The following is a 24,589-nucleotide window of genomic DNA, read 5'->3' on the forward strand; positions in this document are numbered from 1 at the left end:
CAAAAACAAGATTTTTCTTTCTATACAAATCTTGATATTGCCAAAAATAGCAAACGTGGAAATTTTTTTTTTTGGCCAGTTCTGTTGACTAATCTCCAAAAATTAAAACGGGAGACTCCCAAGAAAATACTTGAATCCATGTTTAAAATATAACTGTTATTCTACCATTGTTACATTTATACAAAAAGTAGTGGTACGGAGAGAGAGGCCATCGTTTTAATAAGAAATTTATTTTTAAAACTTTTCTGTTCATTTCAGGTTGAGATCATCCATAAAAATTCATATAAATATTTAAATTAAAATTTTCATAGCATTTTGTAATATTTTAGGCCCTATTTACATGGAATTTTGCCATTTTCGTGCATTTCCACCATGTTGTATCGGTCATCCTACCTACGCATGCGCAGATTATTGTTTGATTTGCACCAGTTTTCATCGCACTGAGTACTAGCTCTCACGCGTGACCAGTCATTATATTTTAGTCTGTTTCATTTTGGAGATAATTAATGTCATTTGTAATAACTGCTTTTTCATTAACGCCATTTTTGCAGAATAATTTTGCTTCCATTCAAGCCCTAAAGTTGTTGAAGTTTCCAGACTTCCCATTTCCACCACAGTTTAATGACAAGTCTCATATTTTACCAAATGCAAACTGAGGATCTAGTGTTTATTCCTGCCGAAAACTAGCCTTATGCCCTTTGTACTTTCTCTGTTCTCGGACATTTTAAACACGTGTCTTTGCTGTAATTTAAAAAGCCCGCCTTTTTGAGTGATTTGGCAGTGTCCCTAGTATATTGATTTTATGCTAATGCTGTTACGTAATCATGTGTATGATATAATTTTTACATGTGTTGCTTGAAAGACAAAGGTACAGTGTTTATGTAATCATTGAGAAATGCCATGAAAACAATCCACTTATGACGTCACTAGTCCACTCTTAAAACATACTGACTGCCCCTCGTAGAAGCAACATCTATGCCGCCATGATCATATCGTTGGATGGGCTGTTTATATAGCACGCGCCACAATATTTACACATTCCCCTTGTGACCTCGGGGTCATTGCAAATGTACGATAATGTTAGTTGGTATATAATTTGTTCAGTAACTACATGTATTATTAAGCGGAGCTTCAAGCAGCTGGGACGCATATAGAAGAAGAGCGATATGCACATACTTTATTCGTCACTGCTAAAATGATGCATGTACACATGGGCTCACATGCACGATACGTGATAGCCATCATTCGGTCGGTACAAAAACCGCAGTTCAGGCTTAGTCTTTCACGTGGTATTTTAGTGCACCATTGGGTATTACAATCATGCAAAAAGTAGAAATTCGAGAAAAAAATATCAAGTAATTAATGGATTCTAGTACATTCTAGTCAGTCAGCTCCAAAACAAACACGTCGAAAAAATCTACGCATGAACATAAGAAAAAAGGCCAAGTCATGGGCCCATGGAACCCCTTTTAGCTAATTAGCTCTTGTTGATCTCTTTTATGACTTGTGGAATTACTGCATTGTGCACAATTATCTGAATAAATACTACCAAACCAGATAATGTTAGAGTATAGTCTTAATATGTCAGCAACAACAGCGCATTCATTTCGTACATTTCGTAGGCGTAACATGTTACATATGCATAATATGTTTACAATAATCATGATAATTTCTCGCGGCAAAGGGTTGCCCATTGTAAGGAGTGATTGAAGAATAGACTGAATAATGGAGAACATACATATGTGTGCCAGCAATCGGCTTGTGTAAAAAAATATAGTAGTTCATATTGTTTTTAAATAATCCCTCTAGATTGAGTGGTCATAACTATGAGCTCAATAATTAAAAGCAATAAGATTGATATGAATGTGTGGAGCATTTTCTTAGATGCAGCATGATTCTATCGGGCGGGGTTGCAGCACTTACCCATTTCTTAGCCTCGCGAAACCTATATTGGTTTGGGACTTTCAATTGCAACTCCAAATAGAATGTACCAATTTGCATTTCTTTTGTAAGTTGATTACCCTGAAGTCAAACTTTTGGAATTGTTTCACAAAGAGGTATTTCATTTATGTCATGTTTGTGATTTCCCATTGAGGGCAACATTAAGCTTCCTCTTCATGTCACGTCAGAGATCGTGATTTACGGTACAGCCAAAAACAATTAATGTGATGAAGCGATCTATCGCGAATGACGTCGTGACGTCCGGCCGAATAAAGCACTTGTGTAGAAACAAGTCAGAATGATTTTGCAAATTAAAAGTTGTAAAAAGTCCATAACATGTGCATTTATCAGAAGTGAGCTGGGTATTCAGCTTGTGTCATCGATCGATAAGAAGCACCCATAAGAACCACCCCTTGATCTTAGTGTTTTCAATAGCAACATGCATGTTTGATAAAACACCCATTCAAAAGATTCCTTGTATGCAGTAAATGACGCTGTAACATTTCAAATTCCCTCAAATTTCATTCAATAGTTCATTCCGATTGTGTTTTTTACAGTGTGGTATTAAGCTGTAGGTAACAAAAGTCTCCAAACGTGCAAATTTAAGATTGCTTTTAATTGTCGTCATAGTTTTGACTACACAAACTAGTAGGGACTGTTTTGATGCGTTTATATTACGAAAATGACACAATTGCACATTATATTTATAATGACAGAGCTATTGGCTGCTGGAAAGACATACATCTATTTTCGTTTCGTAGTCACTTGTTAAAACGCACCTTATGTACACTGGTTTAAAAGAGCAACGTTCTTTAGGTATAAAGTTAATAAAGAGAAAGGCCTTATAGATCTTTTAATGCTTCAGTAATGAGTCGTTTAAAACCTGATGAATCTTCTGACATGTTATGATATGTGAATGGGACAAGCTGCCACCTTTCAAGCATATTAAAATAGTATTGACTAGGGTAGGTTTAACAACTCTTGATCCCGCTAAAGACCTACCTAACTTGAGGTCCCCAGTTTGTCGGTAACTGCGTATCCCCACATGAAAAGCACATTCCGTGCTGTCATGCCAAAGCTGGCATGGGTGGCTTGTCCTCTTATTGGCATATCTCCCATACTTATACCAGCGGTACACAAACTGTGCAGTGTTTTGGAGCACATCTAACAATAAATCTCTATTTACGGAAATACAATGATTATACCCTTCTCATAGGTCTAAAATGCTCTAATATCATAAGCGGTGACCTGAATATTTCCAATAAAATATGGTAACAAGTAAAGCATAATGTTTTAAGAATCAGAACAAAATTATGAAGATTATAAACAGTTACATTTAGGTTACAATCTCCTTAAACAAATCGGTCATTTTCTAGAATGTCCGATAGATTATGATGCTGTCTGCCCTGTGGTGTAGGGTCTGAATAACACTCAGTTTATACTGGATAGTTTGGTTCAAAGTTCAAATACTGATCCGTGTGTGTCGGTTTCCTGTAGATTTTTATTTTCAGCGAACCGTCTCCTTGGACGGGGTGTGGGTGTGTGTGTGTGTGTCAAGATAAGATCATCTATGATCCGTAAACTCCTCCGCGTACTGCTTTTTAAAACATTTTTACGGATATAGTTCATGCATAACGGAACCACCACAATGGCTTCTGTTCTAATTGTTCCATAAACAACATGAACAAGTTGCAGACGACCGGGATACCGGTGACCCCGTCTTCAGCATAACACATGTTACCAACTGCCAACATTTGAGAGCTAATAACTATTTGCCCCAGGCGACGGTTACTTTCTGGAGAGTTGAGCTGTACAAGCAAGGTCACGTGATGAAACTTCCTCTACATATGGGTATTACATTGCCCTTGGCTGTATACAAAATGGTTAACTGTTCATTTCAGGGACAGGAAAAAGAAGAACTCTTGAACACTTAAAGCGGACATGTAACCTGATGTAATCGAAACACCGTATTTAACATAGTTCGTTGCTAGCACAATCCACAATCATTTTACATTCAATAAATCCTCTGAAAAGCAATATTACAACAATAAAATTACACTTGCGTTGTTCTTGTTCGGAGGAGACTTGTCTGGGCGTCATGATTTCTGCCATCGTGTGATAAGCACGTAGAAGAAGGTTTCCTTCCTGATTTTCTTCCTAACATTTGGTATAAGTTTCTTCTAAAATTACCTCCCATGAACGCATACACGAATGGATTAACACACGAGTTGAAATAAGCCAGTCCTTGTGCAAAAGCGTAGAATGCTAATACTGCATCATTGGTATGGTAGGATGCAAAACAGGGATCAAACCTGATCCAAAAGTTCATCGCATGTAACGGTAACCAACATATCGCGAAAGCCAAAATAACGGCTAGAACCATACGGGTGACTTTGCGTTTTTGAATTTCTATTCTGATGTGTGCAGGTGCATGTATCGATTCTTCTGTTGGTGACACCGACTTCCACAACCGTCTTAAAACGACGGCGTAGCATACTGTGATAATTGACAGAGGGATGATGTAAACTACCATGGTGCTGTATACGAGGTAACATTGTTTTAGTATATTGTTAACTTTTTCAGGCCACATCTCCGTGCAAAAGAATACTTGAGTTTGACAGATTTCATCTTCTGTAACGTCGAAGAATACTGCTACTGGTATTGACAGAAGAGCTGAAACTAAACGAAAAAAGAGAAAAGAAAACGTAATTAATTATTTAAACTTGTTGTTGAGATCAACACAAGATTCAGACGTACCTCAATTTTTGGTCTCAGACCTTCATCTGGAGACTGGCAACCCAAGTTCGGGATCAGTGACCGTTTGGACACTTGAACCTAAAACTTGATTGTACTTTGTAACTTGTATCGGCCCTCGTCGTGGTTGAGTGATGATTGAATTACTCTTATTGTAAGTTGACGCCTTCACACCCCTTTCAAAATATCTTGCGTCCTGGTCAAGGATTTTGACCGTGTCTAAATCAACTTGGTGGTCGGGGGATTCAATTTAAAAACTCCGACGAAGTTGTACACGGACGACGGTGTTCTAAGAATCTAGTTTTCAATGATCTATCAGTCTCACCAATATAAGATTCTAAACATGGACCCTTCAGGGATTTACCCTGACAAGGATGTAAAATATTGGTCCGGTAATGCATTTTTTTCGGATTTGGGTGAAACAAGTAGCTGCTTCAGAGTTCGAGTGGGTTTAAAAAAAGCTATGCTCCGTAGCTGCCGAAATTTCTTCGTAGGGTTCTTTTTACGTACAGAACCACTTCTACGACAGAACCACTTCTCCTTTTTCTCAACGTTTGTAATGTTCTTGTTACTGTTTTTGGACTTGCTTTCTTTGATTTTGTAGCTTTGTCAAAGGACCAATTTGGATAAACGCACTTCTTAAATGTACTGCTAATGTGCGATTCCTCATATTCTATATCCACCTGTTTAGATTACGATGCTTTCCGCCATGTTGTGTAGAGTCCTAATAACACGTACCGTCTCCTTGGACTGTGTGCAAAGAAAATCAAGCGAACCTTTTCCCCCCGGGCCTTTTCCTCGCCTTCGGTCGTAAACTTGGTGTCGGGATTGATTGAATTTAGGTGCTTCATAAACTCATTCGCATACTGTTTCTTGTAATTGTTGTATGGGTATGGTCCACATAACAGAACCACCACAATGGCTCTGTGTCTTATTATTCCATATACAAGTTGTAGACGATCTGGGTACCGGTGATCCCATATCTGCGCCATGGATTTGTTGGTAGTTGTACTTAATTTTGCGTTGAGATCATAGACCTAAATAATTAATTATGGCGTATGCCAACATAAATGAATGTTCATGCTGATAAAAGAAAACGAATTTGAGTCTCAATTGAAGTATCCCTCAACTTAAATGTAACTCATAGCAGTCACACCATCGAAGGTTATATGATCAAATGGTTATTGGACCAAATGATTCTTGGACGTAATCGATAGACCTCGTGGTTTTAGACCAAATTAATGTAGACGAAATGGGTACTAAATGGCAAATCCCCATTGGTGCTATCACCACTATTGGCGGAGATGACTGGAATATTGACCTTTTCGGTAAATCCCACAATTCCTTGCTTTAGACCCGAGATGTAGTCATTTGACGTCACTCCGACTTAAAATGCGCATCCAGTAACGATATTCACCAAAAGATGTGCGCATCGGCGTGACCAGGCGGCATAGGACACGCAACACGGACGTACGAGGCTGGCGAAGATACAGGGCTGACAGCCCCATTCACAATACACGGTTAGCGATTATAAATGGACAATTAACATACTTGCAGTGGGGTACTTTGCAGAACCCCAACGGTTTTAGAGTAAGATAATTTTGCTTTGACACCACATAACAAATTTAGAATTGTTTGTGAAGATTTCATGATTATGTGTTAATCCAATGGCGACGTCAAAAATAGCGATATCGCATCCACCATCATCTGGGCGTGACGTCAAATAACGATATCTTATGTCTAACCGCAAGGAATTATTACTTACCGAAAAGGTCAATTGTTTGTCGGATTTAATATGTGGAATTATTTGCCTGAGCTAATTGCAAACTAAAGGCGGTAACTTTATCTTCGTTGCATTTTGTGTAATTCAACCCATCGGAGGAAATGATAAGAACCTACTTACAAGTCCAAATACAACAGCTGGCCATTACTGCAATGTGCCTTGTTCTTGTCTTCAAGGACTTAAGTGGATGTACGATGGCATGGTATCTGTCTACACTCATCGCAGTTAGCGTTATACAAGTAGACTGAGCTGTTACCTATAGAATTAAAAAGAAATTGATATTCATGCGGTTAATTGGTGCGACACTGCAAACAGGTGGTGATTGGGAAATTAGGTGTAAACAAAATAGGTAATGTTAGTAAAGATGACTGGAAATTATAGGTGTAACATAGGTGACCTAGGTCAAAAGCAAAATAGGTAATGTTAGTAAAGCTTACTGGAAAATTATAGGTGTATAATAGTTGACCTAGGTCAAAAGCAAAATAGGTAATGTTAGTAAAGCTTACTGGGAAATTATAGGTGTATGACCTAGGTCAAAAGCAAAATAGGTAATGTTAGTAAAGCTTACTGGGAAACTATAGGTGTATAATAGTTGACCTAGGTGTATGACTTAGGTCAAAAGCAAAATAGGTAATGTTAATATAGCTTACTTGGAAATTATAGGTGTAACATAGGCGACCTAGTTCAAAAGCAAAATAGGTAATGATAGTATATCAGACGAGCAATATTTGGACAGGCCTTTTTTGTAAAGAGACTGTTGTCTGTCAAATTCAGTATTGAGGTCAAATTGCGCTGCCAGTAGGGGTTCGGTAGCATATCGACCCGCGGCCCCGGCCCGTGGCGCGCGTTGTAGGATGTGACCGTCCAAAAAGTGTGGACAAATGCCGTTTATTATCATGTTAATTATACACCTGGTATAAGTAGTCAATTTAGTTTACTGGGTAAGGCGTTGGGCTACTGTACATTGGTATTTGACGATGCGAGTTCGAGCCCCAGCGCCGTCTCTGTTTGTTCGCGTGAATAATTGAGTTAGCATGAAATTCCCGTGGGAAAGGAACTGATATAGTGTCATGATATGTAGTTTAGAAAAACATTTCAAACCATAATTTTCCAACTTTGTACATCATAAAATTATTTATAAAAAAATATGGTTTGCAAGATTAAGATTCTATCACAATTTTCCGCGCAAATGCACAAGGGAATGTACTGATTGTTTATATCTGCTACCCTTACGAGAACTCGGAGAGCTGATTGTGGCTGCTAAGGTTTATTGTGGGAAGTATAGGGTGTGCGCTTCGTCATTGCAAATCCCAGAATTTGCTAAGTGGTTTATAATTATGGTGTGAATTCCTTTATAGTGTGCTGTGGCTGATGGGTGTATGCCTGCGCGCTAGCGCACAATAAATTACTCACGGTGTCAGCTCCTCGAGTTCTGCATACACCAGGACAATTAACAGTAAGTTCCTTGTCCAGGGAAATTTCCAGTAAGCTCATTTATCCACGAAAATTGATTGAGCTGACTGGACAATGGACAGGTCTTAACTTCCCTGCCGAGGGTTAAGATTGGTCGCATTAGTATCGCATAATTGATAGTATTACTTTAGTATTAGTTATCCCAAAGTTCAAAGAAATTAGGACTGTACAATGCATGAAAATACGACGAAAACCTATTTGTTTGTATTCATAACCACTGAAAATGACCAAGGTATAATATTAAAATGGCATTTTTTTTTTAATGCTTTTAAATGGTAAATTTTCTGTTTCGTTGAAATATTACCGAAATTCATCCTCACGGCATTGGTAAAGTAAATATTCACCCTACGCAATTGAAAGTTTCAGCTTGTAGGGGGCGCACTGCCATTTTAAAAGGTATTTACGGCTCAGTGCGTTAAAACAAGGACATTTTCAGGTTAAAAATAACATATTTTAAAGTTTTGGTAATTTGTGATCTTCTAGTTTCATCTGATATAGTTGGGCGTCTAACCGAGTTCTGAATATGAGCAATTCCGCACGAGTTGGCAATTTTTCCAAAACCGTGTAATAGGCAATTTGTTCAAACTATTGGAACCATATAATTGTTTCTCTGTCTGTGTAATTGTTTTATATTATATTTAAATTTTAGATAATTTTTTTGAAATTAGTTGACTATCGCGCGGAACAAATAAAATTTTCAAACATGATAATAAATATTACATCTGCTTCACACCATTGAAATGGAATAAGCTGTAGTGAAGCGAATTATTAATGACTGATGTAAGTGAAGATAATAAGGCTAAAATAACAAAACAGGTGGGTCATATACTTACTGACAAATGTGCACTTAGTTTATTATAATATTAGCATGTTATTTTGTATTCTTAATTATGCTAGTCACAATTAAAGACGTAATTGCCCATGGTTATCAAATCAAAACAACACAATGATCTGATGGGTCTTGCGTATCATATTGAACGTTTACAATGAAAGAAGCACTTAGCACTTGTTAAGTATTTATTACGTAGCGGAACAAGTGCAAAATTAATGGGGCATTAATACTATAATATATTTAGTGTTAATAAGTAATGCTCTTGGTAAAAATGCTATTCATATCGCAAAATTAGGTAATTAAAGAAAAACATTGAAGTACTTTTAGAATCATATTATAATCAGAATGGAGACTTTTGTTAATGCGATTCATCCTTTGTTCTTAACACTTAAGTGACTCAGCATTTAGGTTTCGCGCGATATTTTGCAAACGCTTAATAAGATTTTGACTTAATTTTTAATGTCTACAGTGTGTCCCAATAGAAACTACCGGATGTTTTACTTTGTTATAACTTCAAAAGTACATATGGAATCACAAGATTTAAAAAGAAGCGTATAGCACGATACGTTTCCACATTATTGCACTTCAGTTGTCAAGAGTCTGCCCTGTATGGGCACCATGATTACCAACGGTTACCTTTGTTTGTCTCTGATTCACTATAACTGAAATACAAAATGCAGAATCATCCGAAAAACAGAGTTGATAAGGGTGATCTAGGAACTTAACTCTGCACACTGATATAACTTTGGTGACCAAATTTAATATTAAATTATATCAAATATTAAGAAGACATAACACTCAGAACTCACTCAAAAACTTAAAAAAGGCTCACTCAGTCATTTAATGAGGCAATACAAACGATCGAAGAAATAACAACATTTTGAGTTACACCTTTTCAATGTAAAACTAATTTTCTCGGCCAAATGAAAAGCAACAATTTTCATCACCGTGAGCTATATATCATAGTTTTGTCAGACTTTCCGTTTTGACTGCACCCATTTTTCAATTCCGACTACCAATTTTGTCAAAATCAACCCACGAATGTACCCATGGATGGATGATTTTGCAAGCCACAATAGAAATATCGATTATTTCTGCTAGTTATATTACAAATGTACTGGTTGGACATTTTGGCAGTCGCAAGTGAAAGGTGAAATTAAAACGGATATTCTGACCAAACTCTAATAGACCCACACAATGTGCCTTACAGAGGTGGGAAATATCTTTCTTTACCGAACTAAATTAGTTTGAAACGCTAATAAATGAATTCCGAAAAAAGCTCGCGGGCGAAGTTACAATTTCATGCCTAATTTTATCACCAGGATTTATAAAATGTATATCCCAGCACTATGTTTTAAACTGACATTACTGAAGAAAAAAAATATATTGCTTTATATTTGACCGAGAAAATTAATTTCATAGCAAAAAAGCTGTTGAATAGCAAGCTGTTGAATAGCGTTCTGAGTGTAACATATATCAGAGCAATTGGCGTTCGATTCGGCTCATTGGTTAGACGCATGATATAATTGCCTATTCATACCTGCCTGTGCGGGGACTAGAACCCCAGACCTCTCGCTTGTCGGACGAACGCTCTACCACTGATCTACACAGACTGTCCCTGTAAACAGGACTCAAGTCTGGTACTTATGGATATGAGCAGTCACGGGTAAACAGTACAAACAATACATTACATACCAGTGTACGAGATCAATTAATGATGCTTACCCGCCAGTCTAATATATTCATACAAACAGAGAAAGAGGCTTACGCATCATACACTGGAACAAGGAAACATTCAAACATTACAAACTAGCGCACGAGATCAAATTAATGATGCTTAATCGTTATTCTTAATATATCAATATACATGGGAAAGAAGAATTACGCATCGCACACTAGCACATTTAAACATGAATTTATAAATGGAAGCATAACATACATAGGCAGATATACAAGAGTAAAAACATACCTGCCGGAGGTATTCATTCCAAGTTTGTCCATAAGCAATTTCATACGCGCTCATTTTCAAACAGAGTGTTTATAAATTTAGTAGGAGCAGATGTGCGGTACATTGCGGTATAATTTCTATCCGGTCACAAATTATCCGGATATTTGCACACTATAAACACTAGCAGTATATGCATATACGGTACATCGAGATATTTGCACTATAAACACACCAGTATAAATTGTGTGCGGTATTACCGGAAGTAGGGGCTTCTTCATTATGCGTAGAATGCGCGCAGTATATTCGGAACGATTCTTACCCCCCCAAAAGTTATCAAAACAGAAGCTACATGTTTGCCGCCATGATCATATTTTTGAATGGGCTGTTTATAACTCGCGCCACAATATTTACACATTCCCCGTGTGACCTCGGGGGCATTGCAAATGTACCATAATGGAAGAATATCGGTACATATACAAGGATTTTCGTACATGGTATACTCAAATGCGGTATATATAAAATATATAAAAACATATACAAAATAGTGTATACAATCACTGTCAGATAAAAACAGTTTTAAAATTCCGATGAGCAAATGTACAGAATACACAAATTGCAATAAAGCACATAATCCGGGGTATATTATGAAGAGCATATTATGATTATACTCAGTTGTTAAAGGTTTCATTAAAAAGTTGTCTTTGTAGACGCGATTTGAATGTGAGATGCATGATGTCTGCGAATTGTGGATAGCAAGAGGAAACCGGTTCCGAAGTCTTGGATTTCACGGTTGCTTCCTGAGGTAAGTACTGTATGAATGAACTGAGAGTCCGAGATGGTTGATATGTTTTTATTAGGTCCGAAATGTAAACTGCGGCTTCGCCATTCAACGCCTTGTATGTTAAAACCATGAGTTTGAACATATTGAAGACGATCGGCAGCCAGTGTAATTGAACTATTACAGGTGTAATATGATTTTATGTGTTTTCTGCTCTTCACCTGTGCCTAAATAAGTATTATTGTATAGTTTCAGAATTATTCAGATTCAGATTGTAATGTATACATGCAATCAGACATGTCATCTCTCCAATTATACAATAGTCGTATTTTATTTTATGGAGGACAGTTGGTAATGCTGAACAATAAGAAAACGCTGACAATATGATAAATAAGTATTTTGTACTTTGGATGCATTATTTAACATTCCCCCAAGAGGCAGTTTTTTTATGTTTACTACATGACTATAGAGTTCTGGGAATAAGTCTACAACATTGATCAACTAAAGATACCTTAATCATGTTAATACGAATAACAGAATGATCACACGAAATGAATAAAGAGCAGTAGGGAAAGGCGACGTCATCAAACAGTCTGATCAGGAGGAGAAGACGCTCATAGTTGAATGAAGTGCATGCTGACAGACGTAACATCATCATTCGTTTCTTTGTAACCGCTGAACTGAAACAAATACAATTTGCACTACTAGGTAGGAGACAGATTACCTTATATTTTTCTGTTTAAATGTTGTGATTTCAATATGAATGTTGGGAGTTATACAAAACCCGGTAATTTCAAAATTGAAATCCACCGACGCGTTAATGAGAAAATTAGGTTATTAATTGAGATAAATTTCACACCAAAAATAAAATGTGCCGGGAACAATGTGCCTGTTGGTAATATTATATTCATATGCATGCAAGCAAGTAATTAATAACAATTAAACAATTAAATAAATTATTAACCCTTTTATTATGCAGACACGAAACATTTTATTTCTTGCTTACAGCTATATGATAGTTTCCAATTGTGTACAAATGAATAGGGAAAATAAACTACTGCTAAATAAACAAATATCAAATCCATTATGAAAAAATTAATGAAAAAAAGGTACAGAATATTTTGATAAATTTAAGAATTGTTTGTTCCAGTTATCATCATTCACTCTTTCACTTTTCATAGCGCTTGAAAATTTAATTTTTATAGACACCGCCTCTACATAAATTAGGTTAATGGGTTTAAACCATGAGCATATAAATTCAACACCATTCATATTGGGACATGATATAGTATGATAATCATTGTTTAAAATTAATTGGCTTTAACAACTCCCTAGGGTTTCGACCGTCCACCATACGGGGTATGTTCGCTTAAATGTGCGTAAGGGATGATCATAAGATTAGCCAAAGCTATTTGGCCGTTTATTTGAGCGTCAAAATCTGTCAAGATGGGGTATCCGTTTTACAATAGATGCCCGGTAGCGTAGTGTTTACACATTTCATCTAACAACACGTTCAAACGATTGTGACGATTAATGGGAAATGTGCTCCAGTATTTAAGGTCTTTGACTCTGGTGCAAGAGCCCCGGGTCAATTCTCCGCATAGGTAAATGTCAACAAAAAATAACTGTCCGCTCTAAAATTGTACGTCATTAGATCTGTGTAGTCTTAGTCCCCAGTAATCTTGCATGTGGGTGTTGTATTGATGACGTCGACTGCTTCCTCATTTTAGGATTTCTCGCCAACATTTGTCGCAAATGATGCCTAAAATTGCCGCCTAAAATCGCATATAAAATGGGGTTGATGCTTGAATTCAAGTATATAAGTCCGTGAGCTACACCCATCATTGCCGTGACAAGGCTATTATCATGATATATGTAGAAACAAGGATCGAATCGGCTCCAGATATTCATTACGTGAATAGGAAACCAACATATGGCAAAGGCAAACATTACCGCCAATACCATGCGTGTTACAGTGCGTCGTCTGCGATACACAACTCTCTTTTGATGTAATACGGCTTCGCTGTCATCTGTGGGTAATTCTTGTTTCCAAAGATGACTCAAGATAATTGAGTAACAAACTGATATAACCAGCAAAGGGATAACGTATATAACAAGGGCCGTGTAAACGACATAGCTACGATGCCAAAAGTCAAATTTGAATTGTTTTGTCTCCCAAACTTCCCATTGTTCTGTACAGTAGACGAGTAGATGTTCGCATTCGATGAGTTCCACTTTTAGATCAAACACTGAAATCAGAGGTGCCGCAAGCAGACCAGATGCTGAAAGAAATTGATTGAAAGGTAATTCATAATTCTCAATATAATAAATGAGTAGGGCCTAGCATATTTCGCTCCTTTAATTCTGCTTGAAGATTTATTTTTTCACAGCAAAATTCTACTCGTTTAAATACGGTTAATGAATATTGAAATGAAATGAAGTACATTTGAATTTGGATTTGGAAGATACCTTCTCTTAAATAACAGTATTGCGAACCACCAGCATACATAACTCGATGTAGGGAGTCTTTCCTATTCAGAGGAAATATTGCAATGACACACCTTATTGCCTTTTAACAATAACCATTGACACTAGCACATATCAGAGAAGATGTAAGAAAATGATGGAGAACAGAATTATATCCTTGAGATAATCCCGTAGGTAATCCTGTTGCACCTATCATAGTCCTTTATTCTCAAGTGGTGGGTTAACCAACAGTTAACAATGAGAGGAAATTCCTGAACCTAGTTCAGTTGGGGATGATTTGAAGTGACCGCCAATTATGACCATTTGATATTTAATACCAGCAATGTGAAAAAAAAAAGAAATAATGTAGTGCCAAAATAATGTACCCTTTTACGGAAGGAGCAAAGTTTAACAAGTTATAACTCCGCTACTGAAGTACGAATGTCAGCGGCGAATGTCAGGTTATTATTTCCCAGTCTTTAAAAAAAAATTGCAGGCAGAGGTGGGAATCGATCTCGGTACCTCCTGGTTAAACAGCACTGTGAAAGACCACTAGACCAACTAAATATCTGTTGTGAGATGTGTGACATTAATCTTTGATATTGCTTAATGGAACAAATCGCGGAATTAAATCAGTAATAAAAGAAATAGATTCTTATATAGCGGTCAAATTAGATAAAAGGGGAAATATTTGTCCCTGCTCGAAAGAAAATATAGGTTAGAAAATTATCAAATAAATTTAAATTACAAATTGAGATTTTATATTTCTTTCTTTCACGAGGCGACATTATCACAGACAAACACTATATAAGCTAAAAACTCGACGCTCATCACTAGATGCTGTCATTTAGCTCAATATTAGAGCATCAGACTGCTGATATCAATATCGTTGGTTCGAGTCCTCCTGCCAGCAATGGTTATATTTATGATTTTAATGCTACGCTAAAATTTGTTCAATTTTTTTCGTTTATTTATTTATTTATTTATTTATTTATCTATTTATTTATTTTTTTATTTATTTATTTATTTTTGTTTATTTATGTAAATAATTTGATATAATTTATTTGAAAGAGGTATTTGAGCAATTTTATAATCCTATGGGGTCATTTTGAACCCCCCCCCTCCCAACTTGCCAAACGCACAACACCTATGAGTTTGCATCATACATGTCATCATTAGTCACGATTATGCACTTTCAGTTTCCCACGCGTTTGAACGGGAATTGGATTGCGTACTTTTTCGATGTCTAGTGAGCAAATTTTTTCATTATTTTGAGAAAATGACGTCAAATTTTCTATTCTATATTGTTTGGTAATAATGTCTTTTGCCAATAGTATGTTTAAAGTTGTAATTTATTTTGTGTTTTTGATCGCAAAGATCGGATATTTTCGTTCCCGATTCGAATTCTGAACCCTTCGCAAGGGTGCCGATTTCGGCAGAACTTTGACGATAATTTTGCCTTTTTGGACACTTAAATGCTTTCGATCCTTAATTTTGTTTCAACCGAGTCTTAAATTATCAATACAGTTGGTACCACATTTATATACATTGATGAAATTTTAAAGATTTTTTTCAAGTTTCTAACCGGCGCAAATCGTTAAGTGTGTATTTCCCATTGACATCCAAAATGGCGTAAGCCAGTCCTCAATATACATAGGTACGGCGTATATAGGACTGGCAAGCGAGTCTATGTCATCATCATACAAATTTGAAATTCAGGTCCCACAAAAATACAGTAATTGTGCAAAGAGGACATAAATAATTTCTTTCTGCAACCATAATGGGCCGCAATATATCACTAACCGCATAGTCCGAGGCAAGGTTCATTATTGTCAGGGTTAGGGTCTTATGGTTAGGGTCTTATGGTTAGGGTTAGGGGTTATGGGTTATGGGTTAGGGGTTAGGGGTTAGGGTTAGGGTTAGGGTTAGGGTTAGGGTTAGGGTTAGGGTTAGGGTTAGGGTTAGGGTTAGGGTTAGGGGTTAGGGTTAGGGTTAGGGTAAGGGTTAGGGTTAGGGTTAGGGATTAGGGTTAGGGTTAGGATTATATTCGTATTTATTATACTAGTAATAGTATATTGTGTGTATGCAGTTTATTCCGTAATCAATAAGTATCATAAACAAACACCTTTCTGGCACAACGAATCATAGCACAGTCGTGTAGGCGTTAGGCTATGGATACAAAGGTTGTGGGTTCGAACCCCAGGTAAACCGTTATAGAATTTTAATTCTATCGATTTCTTTTTATTTTATTAAGTAAGAGGAAATAATAATGGTAATAAACTCGTGTTATATCTAGCCTCATAGGCCTATTAATTACATGTATGTACTATGTGTTATATCGCATTGTGGCCCATTAGGCTGCGTTCACATAGAGCGTGTTTATAGTGGGAGCAGATGTGCGGTACATTGCGGTACAATTTCTACCCGGTTAGAGATTATCCGGATACTTGCCCACTATAAACACTAGCAGTATATGTATGTACGGTACATCGATATCCTTCTAAACCGAAGGATATTGTGGCGAGATATTCCCACTATAAACACACCAGTATAAATTGTGTGCGGTATTACCGGAAGTGGGGAGCTTCTTAATGATGCGTGGGATGCGCGCAGGACATTCGGAACGATTCTCACCCCAAGAGTTATCAAAACAGAAGCTACATGTTCACCGCCATGATCATATTGTTGAATGGGCTCTTTATAGCTCGCGCCACAATATTTACACATTCCCCGTGTGACCTCGGGGTCATTGCAAATGTACGATAATGTTAGTTGGTATATAATTTGTGCGGTAACTGTGTCTCACTATAAACAGCAAGGGTATCGGTATATATACAAGGATTATCGTATACGGTATGCTCAAAATGCGGTATATTCACTATAAACACGCTCTATGAGGTATACTATTCGGGTATACGGTGCACGTTTTGCAGGTGCACGCGTATAGCTCAAATTGAGCAAGGCAATTTCATAGTACCGGGTCACATAAGGCTACGATCGCATAGAAGTATACTATTCGGGTATACGATGCACGTTTTGCAGGTGCGCGCGTATAGCTTAAATCGGGCAAGGTAATTTCATAGTACCGGGTCACATAAGAGCTATTCGAAAAGGTCGTATACCTGCGTATAGTATAGTATAGTGGGAATCGTGCGTGTTCGATTTTAGTGCAGCGTATACCGTCCTAATTTAAAAAACCTAAACCATATGTGGGTAAATTCATTTTTTAATAGATGCACTATCTAATTCTGCACATTATGACACCTCATTGAATGCAATGTGACCTCAAGAAGTAAAGTTACAAGCATTTGATAAGACGAAGAAAATGGGTAAATTGACATACTTGCTATTCGCTATACGAAATACGCTCATTCGATCAGGCTGAGTTCACATAGTATACTCCTATATGAACTCAGCCTGATCGAATGAGCGTATTTCGTATAGCGAATACCATATACCGTATACTTCTATGTGAACTCAGCCTTATGGTTGCAGAAAGAAATAACGCACGCCGGCAACTAGACTACTATACAAAAAAATAGTATCAAATCTTTCCTGCTCAATCAATATAATACTTGCAAATAGATCATAGTTTACTAATCTAATCCTGTAATATAGACCTGTTATATCACCTGTATTTGCATGTAGAGTTATAGTTGTAGTTTGTTATAGTAGGGATTAGTGTCCGATCTCTGTAATGTAATGTAAATGAAGCATATTGATATGCAGGAAGAATCGATCAGGGCGCTATCTATTAGGGAAAGATAAACACTATTCAAAATATCAATAGACAAGAAGAAAGGGATGTAGAGATTTGTAATTGAGTCATGCATGATTTATCAGAAGGTTCTTTCCAATTCCCAAACGTAATGTACTTTGTTTTGTCTCGCCGTTTTCCGTGTTATAATTAAAGAATAAAAAGGCTGAAATAATTCTCAAAACAATGCCAATAATTTGCGTAAACTCTTCAATAAAATGTTTCCGTTTCTCGTCTCTCGTTGAAGTAATGAAGTATAGAATTAATAGTGAGACAATTGACTTAATATATTTGTTTAGCAAGCATTTTAAAAAGGACATGCATGTTCTTGAAATACATGAACCTATAATCAAACATGCCCGAGCATCAAAACATGCATCTCATCAATTTCAGTGCTTCATTACGTATACAACATGCAGACCGCAAAATAATTAAGGTACCAGTTATTTTAAGAACTCATTCGTTGAAATCGGTCAAGAAATAAGGACACGGTGATCCAAAATGCCAAGGAAGATGTAAATTCAAAAGTTCATTGGATGTCCCATTGAGTTGTACACAAAGTGCAAATTTTGATTTCGTTTCGTTCTTGGGTTTTCGATGACCTTTTCTTTGATTATCAACCGATTTTAACAAATGAGGTCGTTACGTGTGTCTTTGTTTAGGATACACAGGGGTGAAGATAACTAGTAGTTTACTTTTTTGCTGTCTGCATTGCATTTCCGGATTCAAACAAGAATCACAGACTTGGTCATTACTGATTTTAGAAAGTTTACATTCAGCATACTTACAACTATACTAATTCCACCTTATCGTTATATTAGTATCTTCTTTCCATCACCCGCCAAAGTCATGCAAGTAACTCTGAGGTCGTGCATTGAATTGCTTTGAATGAGAAATACGGGAACCAGTGCCTTTTGTTAGAAGTCACACGTGAGTAATGTGGATAACCTCTATTCCCGTCGAGAAAGTCTACATATCAACTAAAATCTGCTTTTGAAAATAATGACTAAAACAGCATATCATAGTACATACTAATACAAACCAAGCAGATCAGCGATTATTTGCGACCTTCGTACAATGGTACAAGCCTTAGAAAGTTAAAAAATTATCAATAAAAGGCCAATCACGTACAATAAACTTAAACCTGTTTGCCAGTATATTCGAGGTAAAATAATAGGCATAACCGTTCAGCTGTATTAAGGACAAATTCTGTTAACAATTGGCTTCAAACAAACACACCGCATTCGAACACTGCAAGCAACACAGGTCGAAGGTTGATAAGTCAAAGGTCAAGCCCATGTATCAACCTTTGACCTGATTGTACTACATATCCATATCACAAGGACGACGAAACAGAATCTCTTTTCTGTTCGCTTATAAAGACTTTCTATGGGGTGCATGATGATCTTATACCGATCTATTGCCAATAACACAAGGGTAATGCAAGTCGTCTGTGCCGTCATCTAGAATCGGTTAAGGAATAACACAACGATTAGTCTACTACATTTCCGTTAAATGAATCTGAAAAAAGTGGATCTTCTTCTTTCTTTTTTAATATATAGATATGAGAGGATGTAGTTTCATGTAACACGCGTTCGAACATGTTGTAGCGCCATCAACGCCAGAAAGGACATCGTAGTTCGGTTGTGCTGATAGGATTACAAACAGATAAATGGTAAAATGGTTAATATGAATAAAACACTCTTGTATTTTAAGTAAAAAGTACACCCATCTGTAAGACCACTCTGTCCTGCAGCCATCTTTGTCCTTGTAGTCATATATCTGCAAAAGTCAATTGTGATGAAATTTAATGTTAAAACCATACATGTATACACACTTCTTTGAGAACTCAGTTATTTGTGTTGAATTAATATACCAAATAATATTATGTAATTTACATAATAATTATTATTTACATATTAAATATTTACAAAACATTTATTTAATTGTTATGAGCGAATACTAGTCAGTAATATCTATACGTACGACTTAATTAGTATTATAACTAGAGGTGGACTATAATAATACATTATAATGGTGATGTTTTAGATTCCTTTGAGCTCCAGCTTATTTGATACAGGATGATCTGCTTAGCATTTTCACAACATTTTTAATGGAAATCGGCCATAACATGACAAAGTTGAATAAGATTGGGAGCATCGGTTTTATGCCGTTTTGTGTCAAAATTAGGGTGTGAGGGCGCTTTGCATTAAACACGCTAATGCTCTTTCTTTCAACTTGAAATTTTCAGTGGTGTAACTATAAAGGTGGCACCAGCTCAAGAAATTGCACCTGTTTGAAGAATACGGATTAACTTGAGACGCATACAGGGGTCAATGCACTTTCATAAATTCACTTTCAACGGAGGGCGTCCAGAAATTACAAAAAAGTGCCACGGTCATGATTGGTTATACAACTTTCAAAAATGGAATCTTTGGCACCAAGGGGATATAAAATAATACCAATATTAATAGAATAAGCCAGGGAATAATAATTTGTGATGCAAAATAACAAATCAGATCCTCACAGACTTCATAAATAAGTTTTTAGCCGGCACCTACTATTTTTGGCCGATTTCCATAAACAAAAGGTGTCAAAACACTAAGGAGACCATCCTGCATCAAATAAGTTGGAACTCTAAGAAATCATTTAATCGAGTTACGATTGCTAATGGATGATCACAGGATCGCTTTTGTCGGGAAAAATATTTGATTTTATTATTTATCATTATCCATTTTTTTCTTGAGCAACTTATTATTATCATTCTTAATTATGCAACTTTAATTTCATAACTTGAACAAACTAATACATTTGTCCGAAAATTACATATGCAAAAAAAACCACGTGGTGAAAATAAATTTCACCAATTCTGATATTACGTGCATACTTTAAGGAATCCAATGTATCGGCAACTGTCACCGAAATCCACCCACGATCAGTTATAAATATTCAGAAATAAAGTTCTAAATTCTCACTTGAACCATAAGACAATATTTTCCTTCACTTGTCCATGCAAACGAATAGCTATTTTATCGATCCTATATTAGTTCGATAAGATGCCATGCCAACCCGCTGTTTATCCGTAATGGCGCCAACTATAGGTCACTATAAAAGTATGCACTGTCATTTGACGAAAAACGTGGTGCTTCACATTTTTACAATTTCGGGAGCACTAATAATATACGTCTCTTCGAATTCTTATAAACGCCTTTGTGAAAAGTAAGTGCACGAAGGGGCATATTAGACAGATTGCGATTTTCAAACGTAGTATCGAACGCCCGTGCATTTTATTCAAAATCCCGTCATCTATTCACAGGAGAGTGATTTTGAATAGATTCCACTGCCGTTCGATACGTTTGGAAATCGCAATCTCAATTAGTAATATTTCGCTTTATAAACGCCCTCTATGTCTCATTTGGACATGTGTGAGGAAATCATTGCTGTCTGTTTTCAAAGTATTATTTTCAGATTTTAATTTTGAGACGTGTCAGCATTTCACACAAATGTCACAGAAGTATTCACGAGAAAACACTTCCACAAAGCAAAGTGAAGATATCAGGGAAAACACAAAACGACGTTATTAGTTATTACACGGTTACTGGACCACATTAACAATACAATCATATTATCATGCTTGTGGTGTATTTATGCTGTTTAGCATTTAGGTGGCCATGATCGCAATAGAATATTATCCCCGGATTTCATTGTATTTAAAATGTTAAGAATATGGAATACTCTCACATCAACCAAATTTTTAAAGCTTGCCACACTTTTACCAAAACGGTGTTAAAATCTGCTCCACTTAGGTGATGCTGGTACTTGAATCAACACTCTTTAAATTGTGCATCAATCAAAGCGAAACGTTAAGCTATACGTTTCGAGAGAAACCCTGGGCAAGAAAAGAAAAGCTTCAGACCTGATGTGAGACGCTGAATGTATGTAACCTGTAATACTTAGACATAAGGGTGCCAAGGGTAAATTGCCAAATAATTGGAAATGAAGGCATATTAATGCTCTATGTCATTGAAGTGGAATGAATGTGCTCTACGGATATAGCCTCAGCTTTACATACCTGTTGTAAGTAGAATACAAATTTGCACATAAATCTCCCAAACATCCAATCTTTAGTAGCGTAGAGCGCCGCCGTAAATGGAGCACAAGCAATAAGAAAAGCAAGATCTGTGATAGCCAAGTTGACGATGTAATAGTTTGTCACAGTTTTAAGTTGTCCTTGATAAAATATAACGAATACCACGATAGAGTTCCCAACTAGTCCGATTAAAGTTATAAGAGCAAGTATGACTGGTACAATATAAGCGTGCATTGTGAGTGGTGGATGACCACATTCTCCATTTTGGTCTATGATACATTGGTCTGCTGGACAGGTGTCATTGGCATCAGGCATCATCATCATTACATCCTCAAATCCTGGACATGTTCCGTTGGTCATTCGGGCGCCCATGATGCTTCGGGGCTGTGTTTACACTATATCACCTGCAAGATACAAATAAGATAATACATCGGTCAACAGTACAAAATAAATGACATAATCGTTACACTGAGTAAAACTAGTCAACGACATAGATGAAAGGAAATGTGACAGCATCACCCAATTATAGAATTTTGTTGAGGACCCGTGCTTTAAAATCTCGCGCCAAATCAGACAAAGGTAATGATATGGAAAAGTGGCCGTATGCCGTTTCCTCACAGCATATCGATAGATCAGTCTCTTGCCTTTGTTTATAAACATTATTGTCATCTCATCTACAATACAGAATATTCAGGAAAATATGGCCCTAGGTAGAAAACCTCCAGTACATTTTCCCGATTTCCTTCGCCCTTTTTTCAATTAACAAAAATGAAATAGTAATATATTATAATACCTTTTTAAAAGGCTTTGTACATACAGACTTTGTTATCAAACTAAGATGATTAAAATCGTTTCAGATCCTGCAGTTCGAACTTATGGTTATATACCACAAATAGGCCTGAGCGATACGTGACAACAAGACGAGGAACTATTTGTTTATGTGGCATCTTGAATGGCTGCATTAAAATCACAGAAATTGACCGAGTTATTTAGCAAAAAAGTATATTTTGGGGTTTGCTGCATTAAAATGGTAATATTTTCTTTTTGCTGAAATATTACCAAAATTCATCCGTACGGTATCGAATTTTAGTAAATGTGCGCCTTATACGTACCGCAGCCGACTGATGATGATGATGACCTAATTGTAACTTTCAGCCTCGAGGGTGCATTGCCATTTTAGGGTATTTTACAGTTCAGCGCAAAAAAGTCTCAGGTCAATGTATGTCGAGTTTTTGATCATTTGGCACTTAAACCATCTAGTTTTATCTGGTATTGTTGACGTTTGACTGTGAGAGTTCTGAATATGAGAAAAATCCTCCCAAAACTGTGTAATTGACAATTAGATTAGTGGTATTAAACTTAATCATTATCATATCGATATGGTGTCTAGCTACGGAGTGATTACTCACAGATAACTCACAAAAAATGTAAGAATGACATATTATATCTGAGATTAAACTTTCTACTTTCCTTTTTTACGCTCCATATCATATCAAAATTAAAGAAACGGAAATTGGCAAGCTATGTATGTATCTATCATAGAATAGATTATAACGTTCCTACGGGAGACATAACAGCTACTCATTCAGATAAGCCTCCATTAGGTAAGAAACAAAGCAATCATTACAGCTATATGAACCTTCATTGTCAAGGTGCGTTAGTTTTAGGTAGGGATTTGTAATATTCTCATAATACTCCGATATCTTCATTTTACAAATCTTCAGGGCATTGTTTCACAATGACATGATAATATATGTCATTTTGGCTAAAAGAATGATTAATCTTATTGTATGCATTCAAAAGCTGTTTCCGTCGTACTGAAAAAGATTTTCTGACGTCTTATCATGTGTGTTTTGTCTATACCTATATGGTTTTACCATAAATGTTGATATTGCAGTTACAATGTTGGTAGTCCTGTTTAGTTGTTGTTATTATTGTTTGTTTTGGTAGTGGGAGTGTTGTGGGTGGTGGTGTTGATGATTGCTTAGCAAATAAATCTTTGCTATCCCCTTAGGGCTAATCTGTTTAGTGACGATAATTGGTGATAATTGAATACAATTTTCTTTGTCTTACCTCATTTTCCGGCTCAAAATTAAAAGGCGACATATCAGACATTGAAATCTAACATTTTGCGGTAAAAAATACAGATCTATTTTGTATGGAAATGTTACAAAATTGAAAGGAATTGCATTTTGTGTGATTATTATGACTTTACCTACTCGGTGTAGCAAGGTCTTCTAGTTCCCCGACAATAGGAAATATACTTTGTACAGGTTGTAACGAACAAAAAAAATGCAATTAAGATTTAATTTAAATCTGGTCAACCAGACATACCTATTTTTGACGGACGAACCGACGTTACGACTGAAACCTTCAGTCTTCAGCTGGATTGTGATGCAAATGACCTTGAGTACCGGCGAGGAATGTACTTTATGATTCTGTCTCAGCCGTATGAAAGTTTGGCCCGGACGCCTAATCCACGGTTGATAATATGGTTGCTCCGCCCTCACCCAGATAGCCTTTTTCACGCCACGCTCAAACCAACGCTGCTCACGACCTAAATTCGGACATCCTTGGTGTCAAAATGGTGTCCGCTGGCTTTCAGATGTAGAAACATCGCTGAGTCGTTTCCATTTGGACTGGTTCTGCGATGTTGTTGCATGCAATTATAAAGAGGTTGGGTGGTTTCTCCTATATAAAAGTCCTGCTTTCCAGAACAGATTACCCCGTAGACCACTCCACCGATCCTTCCCTTGGGTTGTTTTTC

At 36.6% G+C, this 24,589-nt stretch overlaps 1 protein-coding gene across 1 annotated transcript; it reads right to left on the minus strand.

Annotated features, from left to right (window-relative positions):
• Positions 1-51: 51 nt before the first annotated feature.
• On the minus strand, positions 52-22,222 carry LOC140151563 (G-protein coupled receptor 54-like). Its single transcript, XM_072173950.1, has 3 exons — positions 21,805-22,222; positions 6,599-6,734; positions 52-4,620 (listed from the first exon to the last, which is right to left on the minus strand). The coding sequence occupies exons 1-3, from the start codon at positions 22,192-22,194 to the stop codon at positions 3,995-3,997; spliced, it is 1,152 nt and encodes a 383-aa protein (XP_072030051.1). The 5' UTR covers positions 22,195-22,222; the 3' UTR covers positions 52-3,994.
• Between the last annotated feature and the right edge of the window lie 2,367 nt (positions 22,223-24,589).

Source organism: Amphiura filiformis, chromosome 4 (genome assembly GCF_039555335.1).
Source record: "Amphiura filiformis chromosome 4, Afil_fr2py, whole genome shotgun sequence".
Classification (NCBI taxonomy): Eukaryota; Metazoa; Echinodermata; class Ophiuroidea; order Amphilepidida; family Amphiuridae; genus Amphiura; species Amphiura filiformis.